Below are 27,311 nucleotides of genomic sequence, written 5' to 3' on the forward strand. Positions count from 1 at the left end.
ACAGACAGACAAAAATTTTTTTAATCACATAAAATACAAATTCCTACACTATATTTTAACAATAACAGTAATTATATAACATTAATGTTAAGTAAACTTGTAATTGTAGGTACATCAAATTTATCAATAAAAAATATAAAATAAAAGGACAAAAAAGCGAAAAAATAAAATAAATGAACCTTGAAATACTTGCGTTTGTAGTACCTACCCAGGGGTACTGGAGTACCCCGACAGGTTCGTACGACGTCTTCTCAATTGACCACTGATTGAATACGGTATCTACGTGTCTCCTCGTCCCCGTCAAATACACGGACGCGCAAAAGAAACCGTTGTTTAGAAAAAAAGATATAGACGATTTTTTTATTTTTTTTTTCATTTGTATCCCAGGGTACGGTTCTAGGGTTAAAGGATTGTGTGAAGTCAGGTCATTTTGAGGCTAAAGCATAAGAAAAATCATAAAATGTTATAAAAAAAACTAAATGACCACTTTAATGGCTACACAAAATATGATTATGCATTCTTTAGAGGGAGATTTACAATAAGTTTACAATTATTACAGACGATTACACACATCAAGAAAGTCTACTGTCTAGGGATATTAATCTAAGGGATAATATTTTTGATATTCGTAGGAATCTATGAAAGTTTTTGTCATACTGTAGGTAAATGGAAAAATTTTAAGGTCTTTAATAGAAAATAAAAACATTTTGTGATCTTCTTTTATTTTCATTGATAAAGTTAATGATTTGATGTTTGATAATGTTAATTTTTCTCTCTATGGTGGAAACTTGAGCAAAAAGATCTTCATTTCTTGCACAGAGTAAAATAATATTTCGCGTATGATTTCTTGTTTTTAAACTTTAAATTTTGACTAAAATTTGCAATATTCTTTCGAAAATCTAATGATAAATAATCAGATTTGTCAGCATTTAGTTACATTAATTTACCAAGAATATCGGTCGTCCTTACTTAAAATTTAATATAACTCAATCTAGAGTCTCGAAAACAACAAAATCGTCAAGACTCACGAAATTTTTGAGATCGATTACCGAACAAGGTAAGGACTAAATAAAAAGGCATAGTTTTCTTTAATCACTGTTTTAATCAATGATGCATTTGCGATGTAGTAAATACCATTAATGGTTTTAAAAATGTAACATCAAAAATAAACCTTATAACAAATTTGTAAGTAAGTATATTTTTGTAAATCAGTTTTAAGCAGTTAATTTAAGTAGTACATAGATCGAACTTAAAAACTAAGTAAAAATATAAGTTATAAACTATGAGATTGTTAGAAAAATTACTTAACACTACTGACAAGTTTCTGTAAAGGTGTAAAATAATAGATTTTATCACGCACTAGCTGCGTTCCGCGGTTTCACCTGAGACCCGCGTGGCTCCTTCCTCGATTTATGGACTATCTAACGGCGAAAGAATTTTTCAAATCGGACCAGTATTTCCTGAGATTAGCGGATTCAAACAAACAAACTTTTCAGTAATATAATATTAGTATAAATTGGGATTGCCTTGCATGTGGAAAGATGTTGGACCTGGATGTTGCCTTTCGTTTCTCTACGCATTACGATAAATACTTGCATGAAAATGGTACTTGCGGACACGCATGTGCGGGGCATTCCGCGTGCGTTATAAAAACGGCACAATATAAAACACCTAAGGTTAATAGTACTTCGAAGCAGATTGGAACCTTCAATACTCATAGAAATGTTACAACTATATAATTGATATGAATTGGTACAAAAAAAAAAGTTTTTTATTAGATTCTTACGAGGATTGAAGAAGCCAATCAACTTTAACGCACTATAAAATTTACATAAATTAATAAAAAAACTGTAATGAAAAATCATTGTTGAAATATCTCTAAAGATTAGCCCAATTTAATTTTATGCCTTAGAGTATAACAAAGTTTCAAAATTTTTAAAGTGATTTTTGTTTTATAATTTCATTTTTAATAGAAACAAAGTCGTAGGCAGTTCCATTCACAACAAATAATGTCAATAATGTCCCATAAAATATTCTGTAGGATTTAGTTTAGGAGATAGAACTTGAAACCCGGCACAACAACACACCCCTCAAATAAAATTTCATCCTCTGAGAAACGCGACAATCAATATAACTTTTAAATAGACTAACTACAAATTCTTAGACCTTTATGTGAATTAATGACATTACATTGTTACATATTATGACTTATACCTACTGTGATATGGTATTATAATTTACTATAGTTGCTCTAATTACATGTATATTTGCAAGTTATATGTTTAAGTTTACTGAATTCTGAATTTCATTCAATACCATAAAAAAATGTAACTTACTATTTAGTTTGTACGTACTAGTAAAGACGGTTAAATCTAATTAAAATAAACATAACTTATCAAACATATCAATACAAACATATAAGCATAACTCCAGTGGGAATCGGCGCATTAGAACTATTCTACCATTTTTTTTATGCGAAATTTACTGATGATATAAATGCATGTAGCCATGTGGCAACCTCGTGTCATATTGCTTAAAAATAAATTTGTTAAGAATTTCTATTGTTCAACCGGACAATTTTATAGTGCCGATTCCTTATTAGTCCATTAAAAAGTCACATTTGGTGTTGCGTTTTTTAGAAGACACAATTTTATTTTTTTGATGTGAAGGGGAGATCTCAGCTACACACCAAAAAAATAAAATAGCGTCCTCTAAAAAACGCAAGGTTAGGCCTAAAAATTTAACTTTTCAGTGGACTAGTCACTAGGTATATGGACTAACTTGTTTTTAGGCCGTTCGCTGGGCTTACGTATTTCTATTTTTGCTTTTCGACAAAGAAATAACAACTTATAACAACACTGATTATATATGAAAAATATATTACCGACACCTAGAATTTAAAGTTAATTTTTCAAAAGTAAAAAAAAAAATAAAGAACTTGAAACCAATGCGGTCATCATAACTGTGCATATATCGTTGTGAAATCGTTATTAACAAAGAACAACAAGAACAAATACTGGGTAAGTCGTTTGTCTGCACTAGATCAGTCTGGAAGGCAGTTATTATTGTCAATGTTATTAATTAGGTTGTATGCTTATCGCCTATACCGTCCGAGATAGGCGCCGCAGTTCGGGCACTTGTGATGTACGTCCATGCAACTGTCTATACAGCACGGTATTAAACAGCAACCACAGAAGAATCTGCAACAAATCAAATTGAAGATAGCCCATTTATTGAGGAAAGTTGTAAGCTATAATATTTATCATAACGCTAAGACCAATAACAGCAGAGCAGTACGGGTAAAATTGCGCTCATATAGCGATAATGATTGCAATGCCGCGGCCGTGACAATATGTATTATGTTGAAAATGTTGTCATTAATATTCTGAGAAATTTACAAATGCGAATGATTGTTATTGCACGCCTCATAAGCGAAGCGTTGAGGTGGGTACTACTGTCACTTCGCGCAAAACATCTGATTTTTCAAACTTAAAATGTCTTTATGTATCATACATTGCACTTGTAAGATAATACATACACACACATATTAAGAAAAAACACTATTTTTAACATTCATGATATTTTTGATGTCATTTTTGTTATTTAAACTAGTTAAAAAAAAGTTTAAAAAAGTTCTGTCTTGGACGTCCGTGTGTCTGTAGGTATGTGCGGAGGATTTTCTTGTTAACACGATAGCGACCGAAATACTTTACTAATCGAGTCTTTTTTTTCTCTTACGCTTGAGTATGCTCAGGAATAGAACCCTTTCATTTTTCAGGGTCTGATTCGATGTGGTTTAATTGTTATTAAATAAACAAAAATAATAATTAATAAATAATTATTTAAAAAAATATTTTATAAAATTGAACATGTAGAAAATAAAAAAACTTTCATGTGCAATTTAAAAAAAAAATAATCAATTTTATTGTAAAGGATGAGATTATGAGGCGTGCACTTTTGAATTTTCCAAACTTTTTGTATTATATCTAAATGAATTAATAAAATATAGCCTAGATGACACAGGAAAAATGTAGCTTTCTATTGGTGAAAGAAGTTTTAAAATCGTTTCCATAGTTATCAAGTATCATTCAACATTGCTCTAACAAAGGTCTTATTTGTTCAGAACTTTGCTTACCCTAAAATGCATATAATAGAACCAGCTATATAAGCAATGAGGCCCGGTTTCGTCTGCGTCGCCGTGTTAATCTCTCCGTGGCAACTGGGGCATATCATGTGCGTCGCTTGAGGCCCCAGGGGCACCACAGTCGTCACTATTTGGGGCTCCGTTGCTGTGAAATTCAAACCGCATTATTGGCACTCTAAAATGATAATGTTGTGACAGACAAATATTTTTTTATTCATTTAGCACTACAATACCGTAGGCCGTGATCAGGCACGGAAGATGGCTGTAGATGTAAAGTGGAACGTACGATATGAAGAGGATTAATAAACATCAAATATTATTAATAGATACAATGTAGGAATCTGAAAGGTAGGCGTAATCGACTATATTATGATTATCATAACTCATAATCTCATTATATTTATTTAAGCGCCTATAAGGTATGTTATGTCTTTAATATGTGTGGAGGAAGGAAGGTGGAATTCTTTAATCATGAAAGGGAAGATCCTTGACGGGTCTATGCGGCTGGTTGGCTCATTATAGTCGAGCCAATTTAATAGGCAACATTTGACGTCGATCAATTTTATCTTCGAAGAGAGGTAACCTGCTTAAAAACATCGATTAAAGTGTATTAATCGATACGGATTTGAAACATTTGTCAATCGAATTTATTAATTTATGATGATTTTTATTCACAAGTAATCAATGCATTCGATTCTAGATGTCAGATTTCGATTTTTAGAGTAACGTCTCTAGTATTTAAAAAGAAAAAAGGTTTATTGACACAAAATTGTAGCGACGTCAGTTCTTCAATTCAGAAATTGTTTATTATGTTTAGGATGGTTTATCAGTAAAATGAAATCTTAAAATAACTTGTATCGGTCATTATTATTATAAATATGTAATCGTAATTGAAAAAAGTTAAGCAAATGTGCAGTTCTAACAAAACGAAATATCATGTTATTCTATGTCGTGTTACTAGGTTACGTTGTTGAATTTTGTTGAACTGTCAAATGTTGCCTATTAAAATGGCTCTACTATAACAGTCAATAATGTAGCTCTTTTGAAGTGTTTAATAAAATGATTGCATTTTTGTTCTGTTGTGGACTGCGGCCTGTTTATTTATTTATATTTATAATAATATTTATTTGGCACACCAACAATATATTATATACATTTGACATTGATACAATAAACATTATAAATTCATTAATATTATGCATTTATCAATAACAGGTGTACAAAACATTCACAACACTTCTTGAAACTATATAATATTATGTAAGTACATTAAAAAATTATGTAATTAAAATTAACAATATTTTTAAAGTGAAACTTTTATTACATCGTCTCAAACTTTTTGGTCTGTGTAGCGCATGTCACGTCGCGGCTGCCGAGTAGGTATACCTACTCGGCAGCCGCGATACACGCGAAAGCAGTGTTCGGAACCGTTCGGTTTCATAAAAGCACAAAACATTTTTTTTATTTTTATTAATTTTAATGTTAATAACTATTTTATACAATTATTATTGATTAAACAATGAATAATTTTATGTTTAAATTAAATCTTTTCAAATACAAAGTAATAAAATCAATAATTATTATAGAAGCTAGAATTGTTTGTTTCATTCATGTTTTCCAGTTTACATTTGTATATTCTGTACTAGCTGGCCCGGCGAACTTTGTACCGCTCAGTCAATGAATGCCGTGTTACCTTTGGGCTTGGAACTAATATAGGCTTTGGTGAACGGAATACAATGATCCCACCAAAAACATTTTCATGTAAAATGTTGCCAAGACGAGCCCATATGACTCGCACTGTCAAAAAGTTATCAGATCTCATGTAGAACCAAGCTTCTAACACTACACGCCCTAACTCTACAAGGCCTAACTTCACAAACTCTACACCTTAGTCAAAATATGTGGCTTGGCCATTTCGCTACATTCACATCGGCGTAAGGTGAAAAATTAATTCACTGTTCATTACTTTTGTGTTATACAATAGTTCTTGTAGTAACGAACGTTTACAAAATAAATATAGATAATGGCTTTTTATTTCGATGAATAACACACATAGAAATAGAATAAAAAATAATTACTTAAATACTTGATACCTACACGTGTCAGAGAAAAATTATTGAATTAAACTAGGTTTTGCAGCCTGGAATGCACTCGAATTAACTCTTTTCGTTCTTTAACTGTCGTCGACCACAAATCGTTTCCTTTCACTTTAATTATGATAGTTCTAAAACTATCATCGGGCGACCGACGATGATACAGTGGGTAACCATCGTTGCCTGTGATGGTCTCTGCCGTCAATTTTCGTGGATACCTTTTGGAACACTCGCTGTCAACCATGCATGGTGATTGGCGGTTGATGGTGCCACACGGTCCATGAATCATATTCGTGATTAGAACATCATGTCATGTCGGTCTGGATCGGTTACAGGATTAGCAATCCCCGCACATACAATTTTTATCTGCCCAAATTCTTTCCACTAACCAAATTAATAGATAGGGAGGCGAAGAGGGGAATTTTCTGTAATACTCGAGCGTGGCAGTTTAAGATATGAGAGATACCTTAGACCTAATAGAACAACTTTGTTAACTATTTAGCTCTATATGTAGTGACGCGCGCCTAGGATAGACGATCAGATTAGTAAAAAAAAATCGATAGTCTGAAATACTCGAGCGCGTCAGATTAAGATATTGGGGGTTGATTTTAGTGTTTTAAGACTAAATTTAACTAATCTGACCATAAGTCCTTGACGCCGCCGAGTTATAGGGTCGCGAACTTGTAAAAAAAAAACGTTAATCCGGCATTCTCGAGCGCGATTGTTTTTATTTTTATTTTGAAGAATATAATCTAAAACTTACTAAAAATACAAAATCTGCCGGTTTCCGCATGACCGGAAGTCTGGAGGAGCCATTTCATCTTTCGAAAAACGCGTTGCAGCATATAAGTCGCGAACTTTACTTTTTCCAAAAAAAAAGTTTAAATAAACAAAAAAGGTAATTTTATTTTACAAAAAAAGATCTCTTTTCATTTTTGTCCAAAGTTAAAACTTTTTTTACTTGAAGCATCGTAAAAAGTCAAACTCCCGGTTTTTTGTGTATATCTCGAAAACTGAGGGAGTTAAGAAAAATTGATATGAAATAACGATGATTAAAAAAAAAGAAACCCACAAACCTTTTTCGGTCAGATTAAGAGAACCCACCAACATTTTTGTCAGATTAAGAAAATATGCTTTCAGGATACCGAGATAAACCTCCCCTATGAAAATCTGACGCGCTCGAGTATTTCAAAAGGACTCTTTTTTTCTGCATTTTCAAAAATTCATCATAACTTATCGTCATGTCGTAATCGTCAGTTTTTTTAAGGGGAGCTTCCTTGGGGCCTACTTAAGACCCCTTCCGAAAATCTGACGCGCTCGAGTAAATTTTTTTTTGTGCATTTTTGACGAATTTATATGCCTAGCCCCACCACGCAAACCGGCAGATTAGTATACCGTTGTTATCAGAGGGACTTGGGGCATACGTAGTATGAATATCTGACGCGCTCGAGAATGCCCAAGTAACTGTTTTTTTTACATTTTTGAAAATCCGTACACGCCAAACCCACCGCTAAAATGGTTTTTACCATAGAAGCTTTTCTTTTCGAAATTATTTTCTCTTTCGATTTTGATAAGTCTCGACGACGCCGTTGAATTACGTCATTTAGCTACCTCGCCTCCCTATCTATAAAATGTGTGCATGCTGCAAGTCTTATTTTTGTGATTCGATTGAATACGTCCATCATTGAATAATCCCAAATATGTGTTGCTTTTGTAACTCATGCTCGGATTTTTTGCTTGATAACACGTGTGGTAATGTCGAACTTATCATCGAGTTAGATATCGATTCTTATCCGTCCAATAAAGTATTACACGATATTATTAAAATGTCACGTAAACTGTCAAATACGGGCAATTTTTAAAATGGTTGTTTTATACATTATTCGACGAATAAGTTTTATCTAAGCATTGAAAAATCGGCCCTTAGTTTTATTTAGTACCTTTTTGAGATAGACATGTCTACTTACTTAAAATATTTTTTAATAAATTAATTTGTTTTAATAAATACAAGAAAAATGTTCGTTTATTCAGCACGATATTGTCAATTTTGTGTGAAGAGGCAACGGAAATTATTTTTTTCAATATTATAAACCAAAATTTTCGACTAAAAAATTAGTACCATTTAAAGATTAAGGAGTAATCTATTTATGGTAATTATTAGTTAAATTTGGTTTTGTACTATTTCGCCGCAAAATGCACCGAAAAACTGCTTATTTTAGTCAGATTCGTAAACGCGTCCTTAATAAAACCTCCTGGTTAGTCTCCTCACCAAAAATACCTTATCAATTACTGAAAACACGCGTATAAACACAAATATTTGAGGAATTTTTATGTATCTGCTTTTATTGCACTTATTAATAATTGATTTTAAAAAAATACAAACAATATATTATCACCCTTTTTACTTTTTATAATTATTTTACACATAATAAATTTTTGAACGCATGAATGTCAAACATTATTTTCCGTATTTGACAGGATTGACAACTAATGATTGACATGTACGAAAATCAAAATTTTGGGATAATATTTATTTTAACTGCTATTCTGGACAGAGACAAATCCAACAAATCTAAAACCATGAAAATTGGTTCAGCAGATCTCGAGTTATAAGTGTTGGAACATACACGACTTTTTGAAGTGAAACTTCTTTATCGGGGTTGGACAAAAATTTAGTGTAACATTTTTGCGTTACGTTGTAGGCGTGACATTTTTGCGTTACGCCGTAGCCCCGTAGGCGTGACATTTTTGCGTTACGCGCCAACTTTTTCTTATCCCTTAGTTTCACTCCGCTAATGGTTCTGGTTCTGCTAAGTATAGTATTGTGTCTAACGAATCCTCTATTTTCTTATATCCGTGCATAGAATCCGATGTTTATAAAGCTGTACAATCCTTGAATAATACTGCAGCAGTAGGATATGACAATATACCAACATGTACTATTAAAATGTGTATTAAAGTAATATGTCCTGTATTAGTCCATCTGCTTAATTTATCTCTTACACAAGGTATATTCCCTGATAGACTCAAATATTCAGTCATTAGACCTATACATAAAAAAGGCAAACGTCAGGAATTAGTCAATTATAGACCAATTACCCTTATACCAATAATAGCAAAGATTTATGAAAAAATTATGTATATAGCAGGTTAAATCGATTTATAAGTAAATTTAATATCATTAAACAAGAACAGAATGGATTTCAACAAGGTAAATCGACCACACTCGCAACTCACACATTGACAAAAAATATAATTGACAACATTGATAGGCGTAATGAGGTATCTGTAGTCTTCTTTGATATGCGCTGTGCATTTGACTGTGTTGACCAATTTCTACTCAGCAAATGTTTTCTGTACGGAATAAGAGGTCCAGCGCACAAGTGGCTGACCTCATACTTGACTAACCGTATGCAATGTGTAGAGATATCGTATATAGACAGCAATTCGTTAAAAAAGTCGGTAAGATCACAATACGTACATAATAAATACGGAGTGCCACAAGGTAGTATCCTCGGGCCTCTCCTGTTCTTATTGTACATAAATGATCTTCCTAACGTTACAGAATATAAATGTACTCTGTTCGCGGATGATGTATCCATCACCATACCTCGTAACAAATTGACCACCTACAAAGACGACATTTATTTGACTATTAAAAATGTAACAGAATGGCTAAAATATAATAATTTAACTCCTAACATTATAAAGACAAAACTAATGCAATTCTGTAATTATCATAACATTAGACATAACCTTGACATAATTTATAATGGACAACGTATTGACGAAGTTACTGAAACGGTATTTTTAGGTATCACATTAGACAACCACTTAAATTGGAAAGCTCACACGGATTCTGTTTGTACCCGTGTAAATAAGTTTGTATTTGCCATCAGAAGAATTAAACAGATTATTGATGAGAGAGCGGCAATCATTGCATATCATGGTTATGTTTCATCGTTGCTTCGGTATGGTCTTATTTTATGGGGCAACTCTACAAACGTAAAAAAAGTTTTTATAGCTCAGAAAAGGTGTGTCAGAGCAATATGTGGAGTAGGGCCCTTAGAAAGTTGTCGAGACTTATTTAAGCGACTCGGACTTTTAACACTTACTTCCTTATACATCTTGGAGGTTGGAATATTTGTGAAACAGCATCCCTATATGTACATTAAAAGTTGTCAAAATAGTCAGTACCCAACCAGGGATCCTCACAGATTGCAACTTCCAATTTGTCGCACTGCTTTATGTAGCAAAAACAGTCATGTAATGAGTGCGAAGATATATAATAAAATCCCAATGGCATTTAAGGAATTGCCCATGCAATTGTTTAAACTTAAATTAAAAAAGTGGCTGCAATCTCATTGCTTTTATAATATAAATGAGTTCTTTGCTTGTAAACACTAAAGATAGAAAAGGTAGATAATAATAATAACTGTAATGTAAAATGTTAAAATTAATCTAAATAAATATTGTATTTTAGTTAGTTAAATACACATAAATATTTGTATGCCAGTTTGCTGGCGAATTGTGCGGATTTTAATGTAATATATTGTAAAACCTTGTAGACCACAATTCCTGCAAATAAATTATTTCATTTCATTTCATTTCACTTTTTACGTGTGTACACGCACACATTTTTTTTTATATAGGTATATTTTTTATTGATTGGTTTATATATTTATAGATTGGTTTATATAGGTAAACCAGAATCTGATGGCAATTAGGGAAATCAAAATTTTGAGTGTGCAACCCTGGGGAAAATGGACTGAACGATCTTGATACTGCTTATTTTTTATTTTGTCCTCGATATCATTAGTCACATATTTACATAAGTGGAAAATACTGTACTTAATAATGAGATATCCACTTAATATTATGTAGGTACATACTTACATGTATAATATACATATAACTTTTATATAGGTAAAACATAATATTATTATTTACACATACCTATATTAATTGTATATTCATTATCAGTATGCCATGTGAAAATATCCATATAATGATAATGTAGATCAAAACTAGACAGCTTATATTTTTTTATAAAATAAAATATAATAATATAATAAAACTATGTTTATTTTCGTAAGTAATAACAGTATACACAATACACACAATATTATAAAGTTGACTTGGGCAGCTTGGACTTGACGAATAGCCGTATTGGAAACTCCTGTAATAAGTTTTCATAAAATTATATTGTAATCAACAAACCATATTATAGTTACCTACATATAATATTTTTCAATTAAAAGTATCAAAACGGGTAAGTCCAATTTACCAATAAAATCTTCAAAATTGAAAATTGTGATGTGTTTGACCCTTCTTCATCGAATATTTTTCTATACACTTAAACAACACCTCTTGCTTGTGATCGCAGCGGCTTTTTCGACAATTTCGAAGATTTTTTTAGACAAAAACCTAAAAATTATTCATCAACTGCAAAAAAGACAAATAATTTGACAACCAATTTGATAGTTGTCAAATAAGTTTCCACATGAAAATCTTTTATTTCTTAAATATAAATATGCCATCAGATTCTGGTAGACCTATAATTGTTTTAAGCTTTATTGTACTAATCCATTCTATATTTTATATGAGTCGATACATATCAAACTCCGGTAAGTCCACTCCCCGCCAAAATTGAGATAACAATGGCGCCAATTTTGAATTGTAAAACTAAACCAGTCTGTACTTTTCAAAGTTAGGTAAGTCAATCGTATCTATATTAAAATAAGGTCTAAAGTAAATGTTTTTTTTCAAACTCCGGTATGTCCGTCGACAGTGGTTTATCAAACTCAGGTAAGTCCATTTCGACCAATCACAGCGCAGTATGGCACTAAAATGGCTGCCATTTCTCTCAATTTTGTTGAAGCTAACACGTGTGACCAATGCTTTTAAATCGTTTTAATTGATAAATGATGGAAGAAAACAGTTTTACTATAGAGGTGGTGGTTCTAGACAAAGCAAGGAAAAAAACAATATCAAAAGCTAAAACAGACAAGGCTCCGAAAACAGCTAAAAGATAAATGAAACTAGACGCACAGCACACGCACAGTAGTTATTCCCAGCCATAAAGCCCAGGGCCGTACTGAGATTTTTCAACCGTTTTGATTTATTGAGCCCTCTCTTTGCCCAGCAGTGGGATGATAAAGGTTAGTAATAATAATAATTTGTATCTTTTAATTTACATATTTTATTTTAATGTCCAATACTTACAACGCGCCGAACTATCTACCTATTTCCACCACCTCAGTACGTCCCAAAACTAAGTTCTATCAAAGCCCTGTAAGTCCATTAGAGATTTTTCAAAATCCTGTAAGTCCAAGACGATGTTTTTCAAAACCCGGTAAGTCTTGCTGGTACATATCAAACGCCTGTATGTCCAGATTTAAATCTAATTTTGTGGCATAATCATCAAGTAATACGTTTCTTTTTCTTCGTAAAAATAACTCTAATGTATTATATTATATCCGTCATAAATTATAAAGGTCCAAACATATTGTTTTTTTAAGTTATTAAAAATACCTCGATTCCCACATTTCTGTTAGAATGGACTTACCGGAGTTTGATATGTATCGACTCATATTATCTATACTTAGATTACAAAATAAAAGACAGATGGAGCGTTGCCGAACTAAACCGAATGATTTATCGTCATTTTCAATAAAGCTATGTGTGCTGTCATTTCGCCGCTGCACTGTACGTACACGGTGCTTCTGTGTGCGTGTAATGTTACCAGATATTGAAAAATTTCCCAAATTTTTGCCCGACTACGGAAAAAAGAGGGTTATGTTTTTCGAGTTTATGTATGTATGTATACAGTATAATATTTCTTTGACACGCCCTGCAGTAGGTATAAACCGTTGGACCGATTTTGAGTTGTGAGGTTTCATTGCAATCATCTGAATTATTATGTTAGTGGCGGTGTTAGTGGTGACGTAGGCTATATACATTTATTTACAAGTACTAGTTTTAATTTTTATTTTAATAAACATATAATATAAGTAATTTCGGGTTAATGATATTTTTTTATAATATTGTAAAAATTATTTTATTACATATAGTACCTGCCTACTAAAGTTATGGACAAAATAATTGTATTCAATTTTTAATTAAATAAATTACATAAAAAAAAGTTTTAATATTAACTATAATAATTATATTATTTTTTATTTTTCATAATACATATCTGTGCCTCCAGTGAATAAGGGAGTAAGACGAGTTATTCCCTTTGGTTTTTATTGCACCATTGGATTCAGCTCGTCAAAATACACAACATATCAAAAGGTCATATCTCTAGCTGCATCCTAACCCAGTTTTTCGAATGACCCAAACGGTATAAGTAGGGTGTGATAAACGGTATAAGTTACCTTATCCATCATTTTAGGCAATCGCAAAGGAACTATTCGTCTCGAGTCGAAATAACCCACGAACACAAAGACATATGTGTAGTTATACTTTTTGAATAAAGACTTAATTCATTTTGTTCCATCCGTGCTAACACTATTTTAGTATAAACGCAGTTGTGTCATTTTTCTAACATGAGCATAAGGGAACAACTCTTAGTGTCATTGGTTCAAGTGACGATATGAGACAGTTTTGCATTAATGCCGTGTTACTATTGGTCCATTTGAATACTGCACGGAAACAACGGACACTATTCCTTTTTGCTTAATAATATTTTTCAATCTTTTTTTATTTATCAGTTAACTTGGGATACCAATAATATTTCTATGGAAATTAACTATTTTTTGCAATAGATATTAAAAATACAGTTTTAATTAACACATTAAGTGCTAATATTATATTCCTTGTTTATATAAATACAGAACGATAATTGAATCATCTAAAAAAAGCCAACAAAAATGTTAAACTTATATTTTCTTCTTATATTTGGGTAAGTTTTATAAAAAATAACTAGTTTTTAATCTTTTTTATTTATTTAATCTAACTACAATAATACTATAATTATAGACGCATAGAAAAAAAAATTATAATCAGTCTTGACAATTATGAATATTGTGTTCTCTCTCATATAGCGTTTTAGCCACTGTAATTTGCCTTTTTATAGGAAAAAAATCCGCAATATCGAAACTATTTTGGTCCTGCATTATCGTAAACATATTATGGATACTGGTACCATATATTTTGAAAAAAATTGGATATTGTCACGTAGAGTCTCTTCAAGTCGTATTTGCATCCAAGGCACCTTCAAATCTGTGCTTAATTTTTTCATAAAATCTTTGCGGCTCATTGTTTTTTCTTTATTTATCTATATTATTTTGATATTATAAGATATAGAAATTGTTAAAATTCCATATCATGCCGTAAAATATTGCCACTGACCACCTATAACTTTCCCTGTAAGGTAACTGAACATACCTACAGGAATATGGTTTTCGAGCTTCTCTTATCTCTTAATAGTGCTTGTATCCTCAATGTATAACCACCATGACATATTCGGTTTTTCTCCAGACAACATCTTCAGCCACCGAATCCTCTTGCTTGGAGTCCAAATCCAGCGAAGGACAATAATCGTCATTTACTAAAATTAAAGGTTTTTCGTCCTAGTGTTAAAGTTTTCTGGATCCTATTTTATACTCAATATATAGTATATAATACTATATCATGTAAAACGTGACTTGCAAAAAAAAATATTCAAATAAATCAACAAAAAATATTTTTTTAAACAATCGTAAAAGTTACGAAAAGCTCAATTAAACGTCAAAATGACGTACAACATCCTCTTTACTACAAAATGGCGGAATTTACCGGGATGAGCCAACTATGTACTGCTAGGTCTCGACGTTTCTGGATTTCGAAGCGATTCGATGGTAAATATAGAAAATTATTTCGCCGCGGTGTACATTAAATTTACGTAGATTGGACTTCTAGGGTTAAATGCATAAACACCTAAATGTTGTTTTGTTTTTATTATATCTAATAACGATAAAAAATCCGTTGATTTTATTCGTTTTTCAAACTACGTGCATGGTTGTTCCACTAAAAGGCCTCAATTGAGTCATAAAGTACACAAATTTCAAGCATAATAAGTCGCATCATTTCTATAAAATCAAAACTGGCAATAATATAAGTCGTGTAATGCGACTATGAACATAGTGCATTAGGGCATAAGTCGTTATATTGCAAAGAGCAAAAAAAAAAATTATGTGAATACATTGAGTTATTCCATGAAGTACTCGTTCATAAGGCCACAACTACAAAAAAACACGAAAAAAGTATATTTATGGGGTTGTTACAATATCTGTTCATATGTAAAAATAAAATCTAACATCATATCTTACCCATAAAAGCTTAAAAATTTGAAGTTATAAAGATTTAGTGTTGATATATAGTTTTTTGTCTCTCCTGAAAAGTGCTGTTTTTGAGTTATTCCCTTATTCACTGGAGGCACAGATATATGAATACGAATAGCGGTAGTTTTTAGTCGAGAATACGGGACATTTTATTTTCATCATATCCATCATGGAGTTCACATAAATTAAATCGCTAGCGAAAACGACTATGACGTTTTTAAGCTTTATAAAAGTAACAAAATAATGTATTATGCTTATTAAAATAATCTAATAATTATCATGAACCTTTAGTGCACTATACAAATAATCACATTCACGATCGAAAAATCCAACAGCATTACCCTGGAGATCTTTTAACCATTTCACCGTTTTACCAATAAAAATGGCAAATTCATTTTCAAAATACTGGCAACATACGTTGAAGTTTTGTATTCCTTCCTAGATTATTTGGCTGATTTATTACCAATAATAAGAATCATAATTTTACAGATATGAAGGAATACAAAACTTCAACGTATGTTGCCAGTATTTTGAAAATGAATTTGCCATTTTTATTGGTAAAACGGTAAATTGGTTAAAAGATCTTCAGGGTAATGCTGTTGGATTTTTCGATCGTGAATGTGATTATTTGTATAGTGCACTAAAGGTTCATGATCATTATTAGATTATTTTAATAAGCATAATACATTATTTTGTTACTTTTATAAAGCTTAAAAACGTCATAGTCGTTTTCGCTAGCGATTTCATTTATGTGAACTCCATGTTGAAAATAAAATGTCCCGTATTCTCGACTAAAAACTACCGCTATTCGCATTCATATATTTAGAAAAATAAAAAATAATTATTATAGTTAATATTGAAACTTTTTTTTATGTGATTTATTTAATTATAAATTGAATATAATTATTTTGTCCATATATAACTTTAGTATGCAGGTACTTTATATACCTAATAAAAGAATTTTTAAAATATTACAAAAAAAATATCATAAACCCGAAATTACATTAAAATAAAAATTAAAACTTGACTGCTAATTTATGTATATAGCCTACGTCACTACCGCCACTAACATAATAATTTAGATGATTGCAATGAAACCTCACGTCTCAAAATCGGTCCAACGGTTTATACTGCAGGGCGTGTCAAAGAAATATTATACATACATAAACTCGAAAAACATAACCCTCTTTTTTCCGTAGTCGGGGAAAAATTTGGGAAATTTTTCAATATCCGGTAACATTACACGCACACAGAAGCACCGTGTAACAAGAAAATTGTTGTGTTTTATCACTTTCACACCTAACTTGGTATTGCCACTGTTAATACGAAGTTTTCCCAAGGCTACTATGTATGCCGTAATATTCTGTGCAAAAGGTTAGTTTTTGTACATGAGTTTGTTGATAAATTGCCAACAACGTCATTCAGAAGCATTGTTGGATGAGACAATTATTATTTATCTATACATATAATAAAATCGTAGGAAAGTCAAAACTGTACATTAAATATTTTTTTAAAATAATACATAATCCATGATCTATAATCGATATAGAAGCCAAAAATATAGTTTTTAGAATTTTTGTCTGTTTGTCTGTTTGTCTGTTTGTCGGTTTGTCTGTTTGTCTGTATGTATTTCCGAGCTAATCTCAGAAAGTACTGCATAGATTAACTTCAAATTTTGCATTAATGTTCCTGAGAGGTCGGGTGAGGATAGTTTAAACATATTATCATGATATCACCTTCGGGGGAGGAGCTGTGGACCTTTATTTTTCTTACATATTCCGTGTACTACGACAGCGTACAATCTAAAGACTCATGTTTAAATGTTGGTTTCGAGTAAGCCATGCTATTATCTAGCTTTACAAAATAAAAACTATGTCATTTACGTAATTTGGGCAGAGAAACAGTTTAATGAATTAAATAGTATAAAGACAAATTTGAAACAGCGCCATCTATTGAGATTTCATTAAAATCAAATCAATTTACATAATATTAACGCTTCTTGCAAATTTATAATTTAAATATTATGATGTTGGTGGGGTTTTTTATTTGTATCTTTTTAACCCATGTCTTCCCAGAGTCCACTTCAGGTGCTTATATTTTATGTGAAGTGAGGGTAGATGTTTATTATTTGATGTCAAACAAGACACCATTTAACAGTTAATATTGGTAATAATAGATTGTGTTCATTGTTGACATTTTTAAAAATCCTTCTTGCGTTCCCACAAAAGGTAAGTTGTAGCTTTTATATTTATTCTTTATAATAATTATATTATAGTTAGACTCATGTTTTTAAATAGAATTGAAGTTAAGACAAAATAAGAATATGATGAAATTCTATTTTTATTTATAACACGCCCAAAGAAGGTCACTTTACTTCTTGATAAAATTTTATTTGTTAGTAGCTTTTTAATAAAATTAGGTAAAGATATCTTTTGATTTTTTTATTTACAGATTCATAAAAATTGATGATTTGCGTGAGGGTGTAGTAGAGATTAGTATCCTTGCGCGTGGTCAATTGTTGACTAAAGTTAATGTACAATCATTGGAAGAATCTTGGGTAGTTTTAGAGTATATTTTTCGGGAATGAGAGAAGGGGCAGCCAACCACGTATCAGCGTGCGTGCGTGAGAATCTACCTACGTTTTAGTACCATAAAAGAATGTAATTTTGAAACGTAAATTATATTGCACTCACAACTACTGTACAAGTATGATTTTAATTCGTGCTTTAATGTTATCTGATTGTTTTATATATTATATTATCGTTATGGCTATCGCGGTACAGATCGTACTGGGATAGTACATATTATTTATCAATTTAATATACGTACCACACCAAGTAAAATATTTACAATCATACCAAATGGATTAACGCGGTATGTACATAAGGCGGTCTTATCGCTTACTAGCGATCTCTTCCAGACTGCCCAAGGTAAGAGATAAAGAATTATACTCATGATCCAGCAATTTTCAACCGAAAAAGAAGTTTTTCTGTAATTAGTACATAGGTAGTTGTTTCATTTATTTATTTTAAATGTAACCTAATTTTACTTTTAATATTTGCCCATTTGCATTACATTCAGTTTCCATAAAACTTATAAAAATTTAATGTTTATTTCTGTCTATTAAAAAAGCTCCTTTTTAGATATAAATAACAAAAACAACTTTTTTATTAAAATTTGGGAAGATATTATTATCTATGTGTTAATAGAACAATACATATAGGAAATTATGTTACGATTTTATACAATGAAAATAGGTAAAAAATAATTTAGCAGGTGTTGTTGTTGAAAATTGATCCCGAACCCAAAACTGCAGTTAATTTTTTTTGTCATTTAGTGTTTATAATTTCATGTCAATTGGTTCATTAATAAAAAAAAATTATGATCATTTAAATAATCACGGCGAACATTTGCTAAGGCATTCATATACAGGGTGTAATCGTTAATCGTTAAGTGTGCTTTTGTGCTTTTTGATATTTCTCGATTTTTTTAAATAAATCGAGAAATATCAAAAAAATTATCTTTAAACATTTTACATTAAGTACATATATGAAAATTGAAATATGAATATCCCTTATACATTTAATATGAAAGATTTTAGCTTTCTTTTTCTTTTTTTGGTTGTCTGCTTTAATTACTTCGCAAATTTAATGTGGCATTTTCCACGCTTTTTCCGGACATTTTTACGCTTTTTCCGGATATATTCCGGACATTTCCCAGGCATTTTCCGGACATTTTCCAGGCATTTTCCGGACATTTTCACGCATTTTCCGGATATTTTCCAGGCATTCCCCAGGCATTTCCCAGACATTTTCCACGCTTTATCCGGACATTTTCACGCATTTTCCGGTTATTTTCCGGGATTTTCCCAGGCATTTTCCGGGGATTTTCCAGGCATTTTCCACGCTTTTTCCGGATATTTTCTAGATAATATTTTCCAGGCATTTCCCAGGCATTTTCCGGACACTTCCTTGACATTTTCCGGGGTTTTTTCAGGCATTTTCCACGCTTTTCCCGAAAATTTTCACGCATTTTCCGGATATTTTCCGGACATTTTCCGGGTATTTCCTGGACATTATCACACATTTTCCGGTTATTTTCCGGGATTTTCCCAGGCATTTTCCGGGTAATTTCCAGGCATTTTCCACGCTTTTCCCGGACATTTTCACGCATTTTCCGGATATTTTCCAGGCATTCCCCCGGCATTTTCCGGACATTTCTCTGACATTTTCCACGCTTTTTCCGGACATTTTCACGCATTTTCCGGATATTTTCTAGATATTTTCCAGGCATTTCCCAGGCATTTTCCGAACACTTCCTTGACATTTTCCGGGGATTTTCCAGGCATTTTCCACGCTTTTTCCGGACATTTTCACGCATTTTCCGGATATTTTCTAGATATTTTCCAGGCATTTCCCAGGCATTTTCCGGACACTTCCTTGACATTTTCCGGGAATTTTTCAGGCATTTTCCACGCTTTTCCCGAAAATTTTCACGCATTTTACGGATATTTTCCGAACATTTTCCGGGTATTTTCCGGACATTATCACACATTTTCCGGTTATTTTCCGGGATTTTCCCAGGCATTTTCCACGCTTTTCCCGGACATTTTCACGCATTTTCCGGATATTTTCCAGGCATTCCCCCGGCATTTTCCGGACATTTCCACGCTATTTCCGGACATTTTCACGCATTTTCCGGATATTTTCTAGATATTTTCCAGGCATTTCCCAGGCATTTTCCGGACACTTCCTTGACATTTTCCGGGAATTTTCCAGGCATTTTCCACGCTTTTTCCGGACATTTCCACGCATTTTCCGGATATTTTCCAGGCATTCCCCCGGCATTTTCCGGACATTTCCACGCTTTTTCCGGACATTTTCACGCATTTTCCGGATATTTTCTAGATATTTTCCAGGCATTTCCCAGGCATTTTCCGGACACTTCCTTGACATTTTCCGGGGATTTTCCAGGCATTTTCCACGCTTTTTCCGGACATTTTCACGCATTTTCCGGATATTTTCCGGGAATTTTCTGGGTATTTCCCAGAAATTTTCCGGGGATTTTCCGGATATTTTCCAGATATTTTCCAGGCATTTTCCAGGCATTTTCCAGGCATTTTCCGGGGATTTTCCAGGCATTTTCCACCCTTTTACCGGATATTTTCCAGACATTTCCCAGTCATTTTCCTGGCATTTTTTGGAGATTTTCCAGGCTTTTCCCGGACATTTTTACGCATTTTCATACATTTTCCGGAGATTTTTCAGGCATTTTCCACGCTTTTCCTGAAAATTTTCACGCATTTTCCGGATATTTTCCGGGTATTTCCCGGACATTTTCACACATTTTCCGGGGGATTTTCCAGATATTTTACAGGCATTTTCCGGATATCCCCGGAGAATGCCCTGGATTTCCGGAAAGTACGTAAGTTTTTTAGCTTAGATTAGTAATAAATTCTATTAACAATTCTTTGAATTGTTTATTGTAGTACGTGTTTACTAAATAATTGTATGTAAAGTAGTAACTACTATGCAGTCGCTATTCCACGCGGACGAAGTCGCGGGCACAGCTAGTGCTAAATAAAATAAGTATCTGGACCAATTATTAAAAAACGATACTCCCTGATTATGGGTAGTTACCATAATAAAATTGTAGCAACTCTCACTTTGACAATATGGCATAAGTGTCAAAAAAATTGCGTCGCTTCGAATATTCAAGTTATACTCTGTCCACTATAAGAATTGCTTTTTGACAGCTCGACGGTTTATAGCTTTAGTGATGTTCAAAAGATTCTCGATTGTGATATCATTCCGATTATGAATTTTTAACATAATCATTAATCGAATAAATAAATTAAATTAATTAAATTATTACGTAAATGTAATAATAAGTACATATTATAAAGATACATTTTATGTTGCATTTTTGTTTTGTTTATATGTTATTTTATATATCATTTATTAATATAAATACATATATTTTAATTGCTAAAATCTCCAAACGGTTTGACATTATATTACCTATATGTATACTGGTAACATCAACCGACCATCCACCGGCCACAATTTTGACGTCATCCGTCACTCGCAGCAAAACGCCCGTGCCAGTCACACGCATTTATGTTCGCTGAGTGTTCTCTCGCATTTGTTAGTCGCCTTGAGTTGAGTAGTTTTATTCCTCGGTGCATCTTTTGTGAGTGTTTAGATCCATTGATCTTGAAAATGCCGAAAGGACAAGTTTTGAAAGGACAATCCAGACAGTTAGTGCTAAAACTTTGTGATTTCTTTGAGAAAGAAAATCAAAATGGCGGTCCTCTCATACCTTTCTCGCAAGTGCGAAACCGTGTTTCGGTTGCATTGGGTATCAGTCTACCAACTGTGACTAAAATTACGAATGATGCCTACGGTAGGAGCGGCTTGGAAAGAAACAAACCTTCTACACCAAAAAGAAAGCGTCGGCCTCGTAAGGTGACAGGTGTTGATGATTTTGACGCTGATGCCATTCGTCGTCATGTATATGACTACTATTTAAAAAAAGAAATTCCAACTTTAAGAAAACTTATTGTTTCCTTGCAAAGAAGTGGTTTATTTCATGGTCAAAAATCTTCATTGGCCAAAGTTTTAAAAACAATTGGCTTTTCATTTAAAAAATCTGATAAAAGAAAAGTGTTAATGGAACGAACTGATGTTGCTTTGTCACGATGTGACTTTTTAAGAAAGGCAAAAAGAATACAAGATTGGACAAATATTGTTTTTACAGATGAAACATGGCTCAACGCTAACCACACAATATCCCGTTCCTGGACTGACGGTACTGCTGCATCAACCTCCGCAGTACCAATGGGAAAAGGTGAACGCCTCATCATATGTCACGCTGGTACGGCAAAAGGTTTTGTACGAAATGCACTGCTGGCATTCAAATCTAAGAAATCAGGCGATTACCACGAAGAAATGAATGCAGAGGTCTATGAAGAGTGGTTCAAAAACATGCTCCTATCATTGGAAGAACCATCTACAATTTTAATTGATAACGCACCTTACCACTCTCGCCAAATTGATAAAATGCCAACACAAGCTAATAAAAAACATGAAATTATTAATTGGCTTCGCGATAATGGAGAAAATGTGGACGATTCTATGTTAAAAATAGAATTATTACAAATATTAAAAACAAAAAAAAAACCTAAACGCTATGTAATAGATGAAATGGCAGCAGAATATGGCCATATCGTCCTTAGAATTCCTCCTTATCACTGCCAATACAACGCTATAGAGCTCATCTGGGCTCAAGTAAAAGGGCATGCTGCGAGAAGCAATACGAGCCCGCCATTCACAGCGAATAAAATGTTGGCATTACTAAAAGACGCTTGCACCCACGTGACGGCCGAGAACTGGGCAAGAGTGGTGGAGAGAACTAAACGTATCATATTATCTGATTGGGACCGTGATATTGCATTCGACAATATATGCACACAAGACCTTATCCTACATATTACTGAAGACTCCTCATCGGACGAATCCAGTGAAGATTGTAATTCTGACGACTTAGGCTAATAAAATAGATTAAACTACTCTCGTTGTTTTATTTGTTTTTCAAACTAAAAAAAAAGTAAAACTTTATATTATATTAATATTTTATTTGGTTTCTATCTTACAATTTGGTTGTTTTTATGTTTAAATAACATTAACTTAGTATTTTTTATCGGATATATTCACATTTCGATTATTTATAATCTGTGGCACAATAATATTGAATCGTTCTGTGAAGCACATCTCTAAGTGGGCGGTACCTGTCCATAAAGAACAGTATTTTATTGTATGACATTTTTACATAATAAATACAAAATTTCATAGTTGTGAGCTGTCAAAAAGCAAATAATATAATGGACAGAGTATAATACTGTTGCGTATTTAATAAATATTTTCCGAATATAAATAATGTATTGCATTGAGAAAAATTGCAGAAGTGTTTGGACACCAAATTCTGGCATAGAATTTCACAGGCAAGTGTATATTTACGTTATTTACAATATTCCTCAATACTCCTGCATTTACCTGTTTAGAATCATTTCAATGGCAAAAATTGTAAAATTTTGCATCATTTTAGAAAGCAGTCATGTTAAATTTGTTATTTTCCTAATACTTTATCATTTTTCAACAAGTTTTCCATAAACAAAATTAACAAGTAAGGTAACCATGATGACGAGTTTTTATGGATAGTGAAGAGAATATATTATTGTAATAACAATATTATGATGAAATTTAGAACACCATTTTCAAGATTTTTACTAGTAATGAAACAACACTCGACATCGGTATTGCACTCACATGTAGTTATAAGATTGTTCGTTTTTACATTGAAATTTATACTTTTTTAACTTACCTCATATTTTTTGTTTTAGGTATTTCAGCTTTCCAAAAAGTAAAATAAAAAGAAATATATGTGCCCATCAAGGGTAAAATTACTGAGGATTACGACCCAGAAAAAAATACCTTTTGAAAAATAAACTTTGTAAAGTTAGCTGAAATTTGTGCAAGGCGTTTATTATAAACAGTTTTTCTTTGATGATTTTGGCTTGAAATTGACCCGTCGAAGCAACGCGTTTAAAAAGAAGATCTGAGTAGCTTACAATTTGGTAAACAGCATCTGATGCAAAACACAACTTTCCTCTATTTACAAAGTTAATGCTACCTATATATCGGTTCATATCCAGGCTTTGTAGCCAAGAGTTATTTAAAACTATCATTCTATACCAATTAAAATTGTATGTACCTATAAAGTATGGCCAGTAATATTATAATATAATTAATACTGTTAAAAATATATGTCGTTATTATTTATAGACCATGATTTTTAGTTTTTTCTATTTCGAAAAATCCTGAATATAGAAACCAGTGTGGTCACCCACAGAAAGAGACAAAAAACAACACTGACGCCATTCAAGGTTATATTTTCTTGTGACAAGTCAATGGTCATAGTGCAATCTCCAGTGTATTAGATATAAGCTTCTTGGCTTCAACAATATTGCATTGACTGACTCATTGGTTCTAACCAAGTTAAATTGCGTTTTGAAGATTACATCCATTTACGCGATGCAATTAGCACAGAGAAGAAGATGCAGAAAATATATAATAAAATACCGGACAATTTCAAGGAACTACCAGTAAATCTTTTCAAAAATAAACTGACGAACTGGTTAATGGTAAAACAATTTTATGACATTGAAGAATTTATGACTTTGAAGTAGTGTAAACTGAATTGTGTGTGATAAGTGAAGTGTGTAGTGATATAATCGTGTAAATCGTAGTGCGTTCGCGTAATTGTGAAAATTGAATTGTGTGTACATTTAAATAATTAAACTAATCAACTTTCTTTTTTAATATTTGCACACCCAATAAATGGGTAGAATGTATTAGCCACATAATATTGTAATGAAAACATCTATAATTTGTAACTACATTCTTGCAAATAAATATAATTTGAATTTTGAATTTGAATTTGAAAATATTGGTCTGTTTACTATTTTACCGGCAACATACACAGGTCATGAATATGCGCAAGATGCAATGACATACATAATATTTTCGTCATTATGGTCGGCCAGATCTATTCATTACATTCACATGTAATCCGAAATAGATGGAAATTATTCAACTGCTGCTTCCCGGACAGCTGATATCAAGTGATCGGCTCGACATTACCACACGTGTTTTCAAGCAAAAAATCCGATCATGAGTTACAAAAGCAACACATCTTTGGGATTATTCAATGATGGATGTATTCAATCGAATGACAAAAATAAGGCTTGCAGCATGCACACGTTTTAATTTGGTTAGTCGAAAGAATTCGGGCGGATAAAAATTGTATGTGCGGGGATTGCTAATCCTGTAACCGATCCAGACCGACATGACATGATGTTCTTATCACGAATATGATTCATGGACCGTGTGGCACCATCAACCGCCAATCACCATGCATGGTTGACAGCGAGTGTTCCAAAAGGTATCCACGAAAATTGACGGCAAAGACCATCACAGGCAACAATGGTTACCCACTGTATCATCGTCGGTCGCCCGATGATAGTGGTAGAACTATTATAATTAAAGTGAAAGGAAACGATTTGTGATCGAAACGAGTTAAAGAACGAAAAGAGTTAATTTGAGTGCATCCCAGGCTGCAAAACGTAGTTCAATTCAATAATTTTTTTATTCTATTTCTATATGTGTTAATCATCGAAATAAAAAGCCATTATATCTATATCTATATTTATTTTGTGTCATTGTATTCCGTTCATCAAAGCCTAAATTAGTTCCAAGCCCAAATGTACCACGACATTCATTGACTGGGCGGTACAAAGTTCGCCGGGCCAGCTAGTTAATATTATAAATGCGAAAGTAACTCTGTCTGTCTGTCTGTTACTCAATCACGCCTTAACTACAGAACCAATTTGCTTGAAATTTGGTATAGAGATATTTTGATACCAGAGAAAGGATAGGTTTTATCCCGGAAATCCCATGGGAACGGGAACTAAGATGGTTTTTCTTTGACTGGGCGGGCAAAGCTGCGGGTGGAAAGCTATATTTGTAGGAAGATTTTGGTTTGGTAAGGTTTCCATTATAAACTCAAAATTTTGACATTTTGCCCTACCCTTATTTTGAAGTTGTATCCATAGAGAGAATAAAAAGAGAATGGTCTAAACCTAAAGTTACTGTTAATGAATATTTCTTTCCACATTACACTAGATGTACAGTGATGATACTATAGAAAATTTTCTATTTTACCTATGTGGTCTTCATTTCTAGGTTTAATAAGGTGCGTAGAACGTGCGAAGGTAAACCGCACGTCCTACGCACATTATTTGCGCGTAACTAAATCTGTATTTTATAGTAGGACGCGTGAGAGATTAAAACTAGATTATCATAATAACAATAAGTAAAAACACTGTAAAATCATAAAACTACCTTCAATTAGCTATAAAATTAATGTTCAAAGTTCAAACCATTAAAGTTTGTAAAAATAATAATACCTATCTAAATTTACCTTTTTGAGCATTATAAAATGTCAAGATAGGGTCAATTATTTGCATTTTCCAAACATATGACAAAAGCAAGATTAATTCTTTCCATATTACAGTCACCTTCACTTCGACTATAAATTCGAATTCGTTACAAGGACATTTATTAGTCATATCCATAAATAAAATTAAGGTCACCTATTTATTGTACGTGGTTACTTACTAGTTCGATATTGTGGAGTATAGGGGCTGGAAGGGCCCACTCCCCCTACAGCTTGCGAATAACTCGGCGGAGCCGCGGGAGGAGCCTGCATGTGGCCGTTACTCCATCCGTACGGCGGCGGATTTCCATTCTTCTCCATTTTGAACCTTTAATATTAAACACTAATTAAAGCTAAGCGCATCTAATTTCTAAGCCTCTTGTGATGCAATATAGTCCACTAGCTATTTTTAGGCATGATTCTATCAACCAATCGAGCGCAGATGTTAGCAGTTTTGTAACAACACGCTTGTTTACAGTTAACAATGTGCGATAAAAACAATATACCTACTTACAGAGATGGGTATCCTCTTTAAACAAAAACACAATGTTTCAAAATGGATTTTCGGTTTGAATGTTAAAAATTCAGCGTTGCTCCAAATTATAAATTAAATAAAGTGGATATTTTTGCACTGTCGGTAGTTGGCTACCTACGTCCTACTCCCGACAAAAACCACACAAAAACTTACCTACC

The 27,311-nt window shown here is 32.6% G+C and overlaps 2 protein-coding genes across 4 annotated transcripts; one reads left to right on the forward strand and one right to left on the reverse strand.

The window, feature by feature from the left end:
• Positions 1 to 1,082: 1,082 nt before the first annotated feature.
• On the reverse strand, positions 1,083 to 27,311 carry LOC123705406 (LITAF domain-containing protein). 3 transcript variants are annotated; one of them, XM_045654152.1, is made up of 4 exons: positions 27,133 to 27,311; positions 26,801 to 26,946; positions 4,136 to 4,289; positions 1,083 to 3,200 (listed from the first exon to the last, which is right to left on the reverse strand). In XM_045654152.1, exons 2-4 carry the CDS (start codon positions 26,937 to 26,939, stop codon positions 3,095 to 3,097), a joined length of 399 nt encoding a protein of 132 aa, XP_045510108.1. In that variant the 5' UTR covers positions 26,940 to 26,946; positions 27,133 to 27,311; the 3' UTR covers positions 1,083 to 3,094. The 3 variants fall into 3 exon arrangements, with proteins under 3 accessions (XP_045510108.1, XP_045510109.1, XP_045510110.1); XM_045654153.1 differs by having other exon boundaries at positions 27,129 to 27,311; XM_045654154.1 differs by having other exon boundaries at positions 27,125 to 27,311.
• LOC123705405 lies at positions 21,290 to 23,134 on the forward strand. Its single transcript, XM_045654151.1, has one exon. The coding sequence runs from the start codon at positions 21,683 to 21,685 to the stop codon at positions 23,114 to 23,116; it is 1,434 nt and encodes a 477-aa protein (XP_045510107.1). The 5' UTR covers positions 21,290 to 21,682; the 3' UTR covers positions 23,117 to 23,134.

This window comes from Colias croceus, chromosome Z (assembly GCF_905220415.1).
Source record: "Colias croceus chromosome Z, ilColCroc2.1".
Lineage (NCBI taxonomy): Eukaryota > Metazoa > Arthropoda > Insecta > Lepidoptera > Pieridae > Colias > Colias croceus.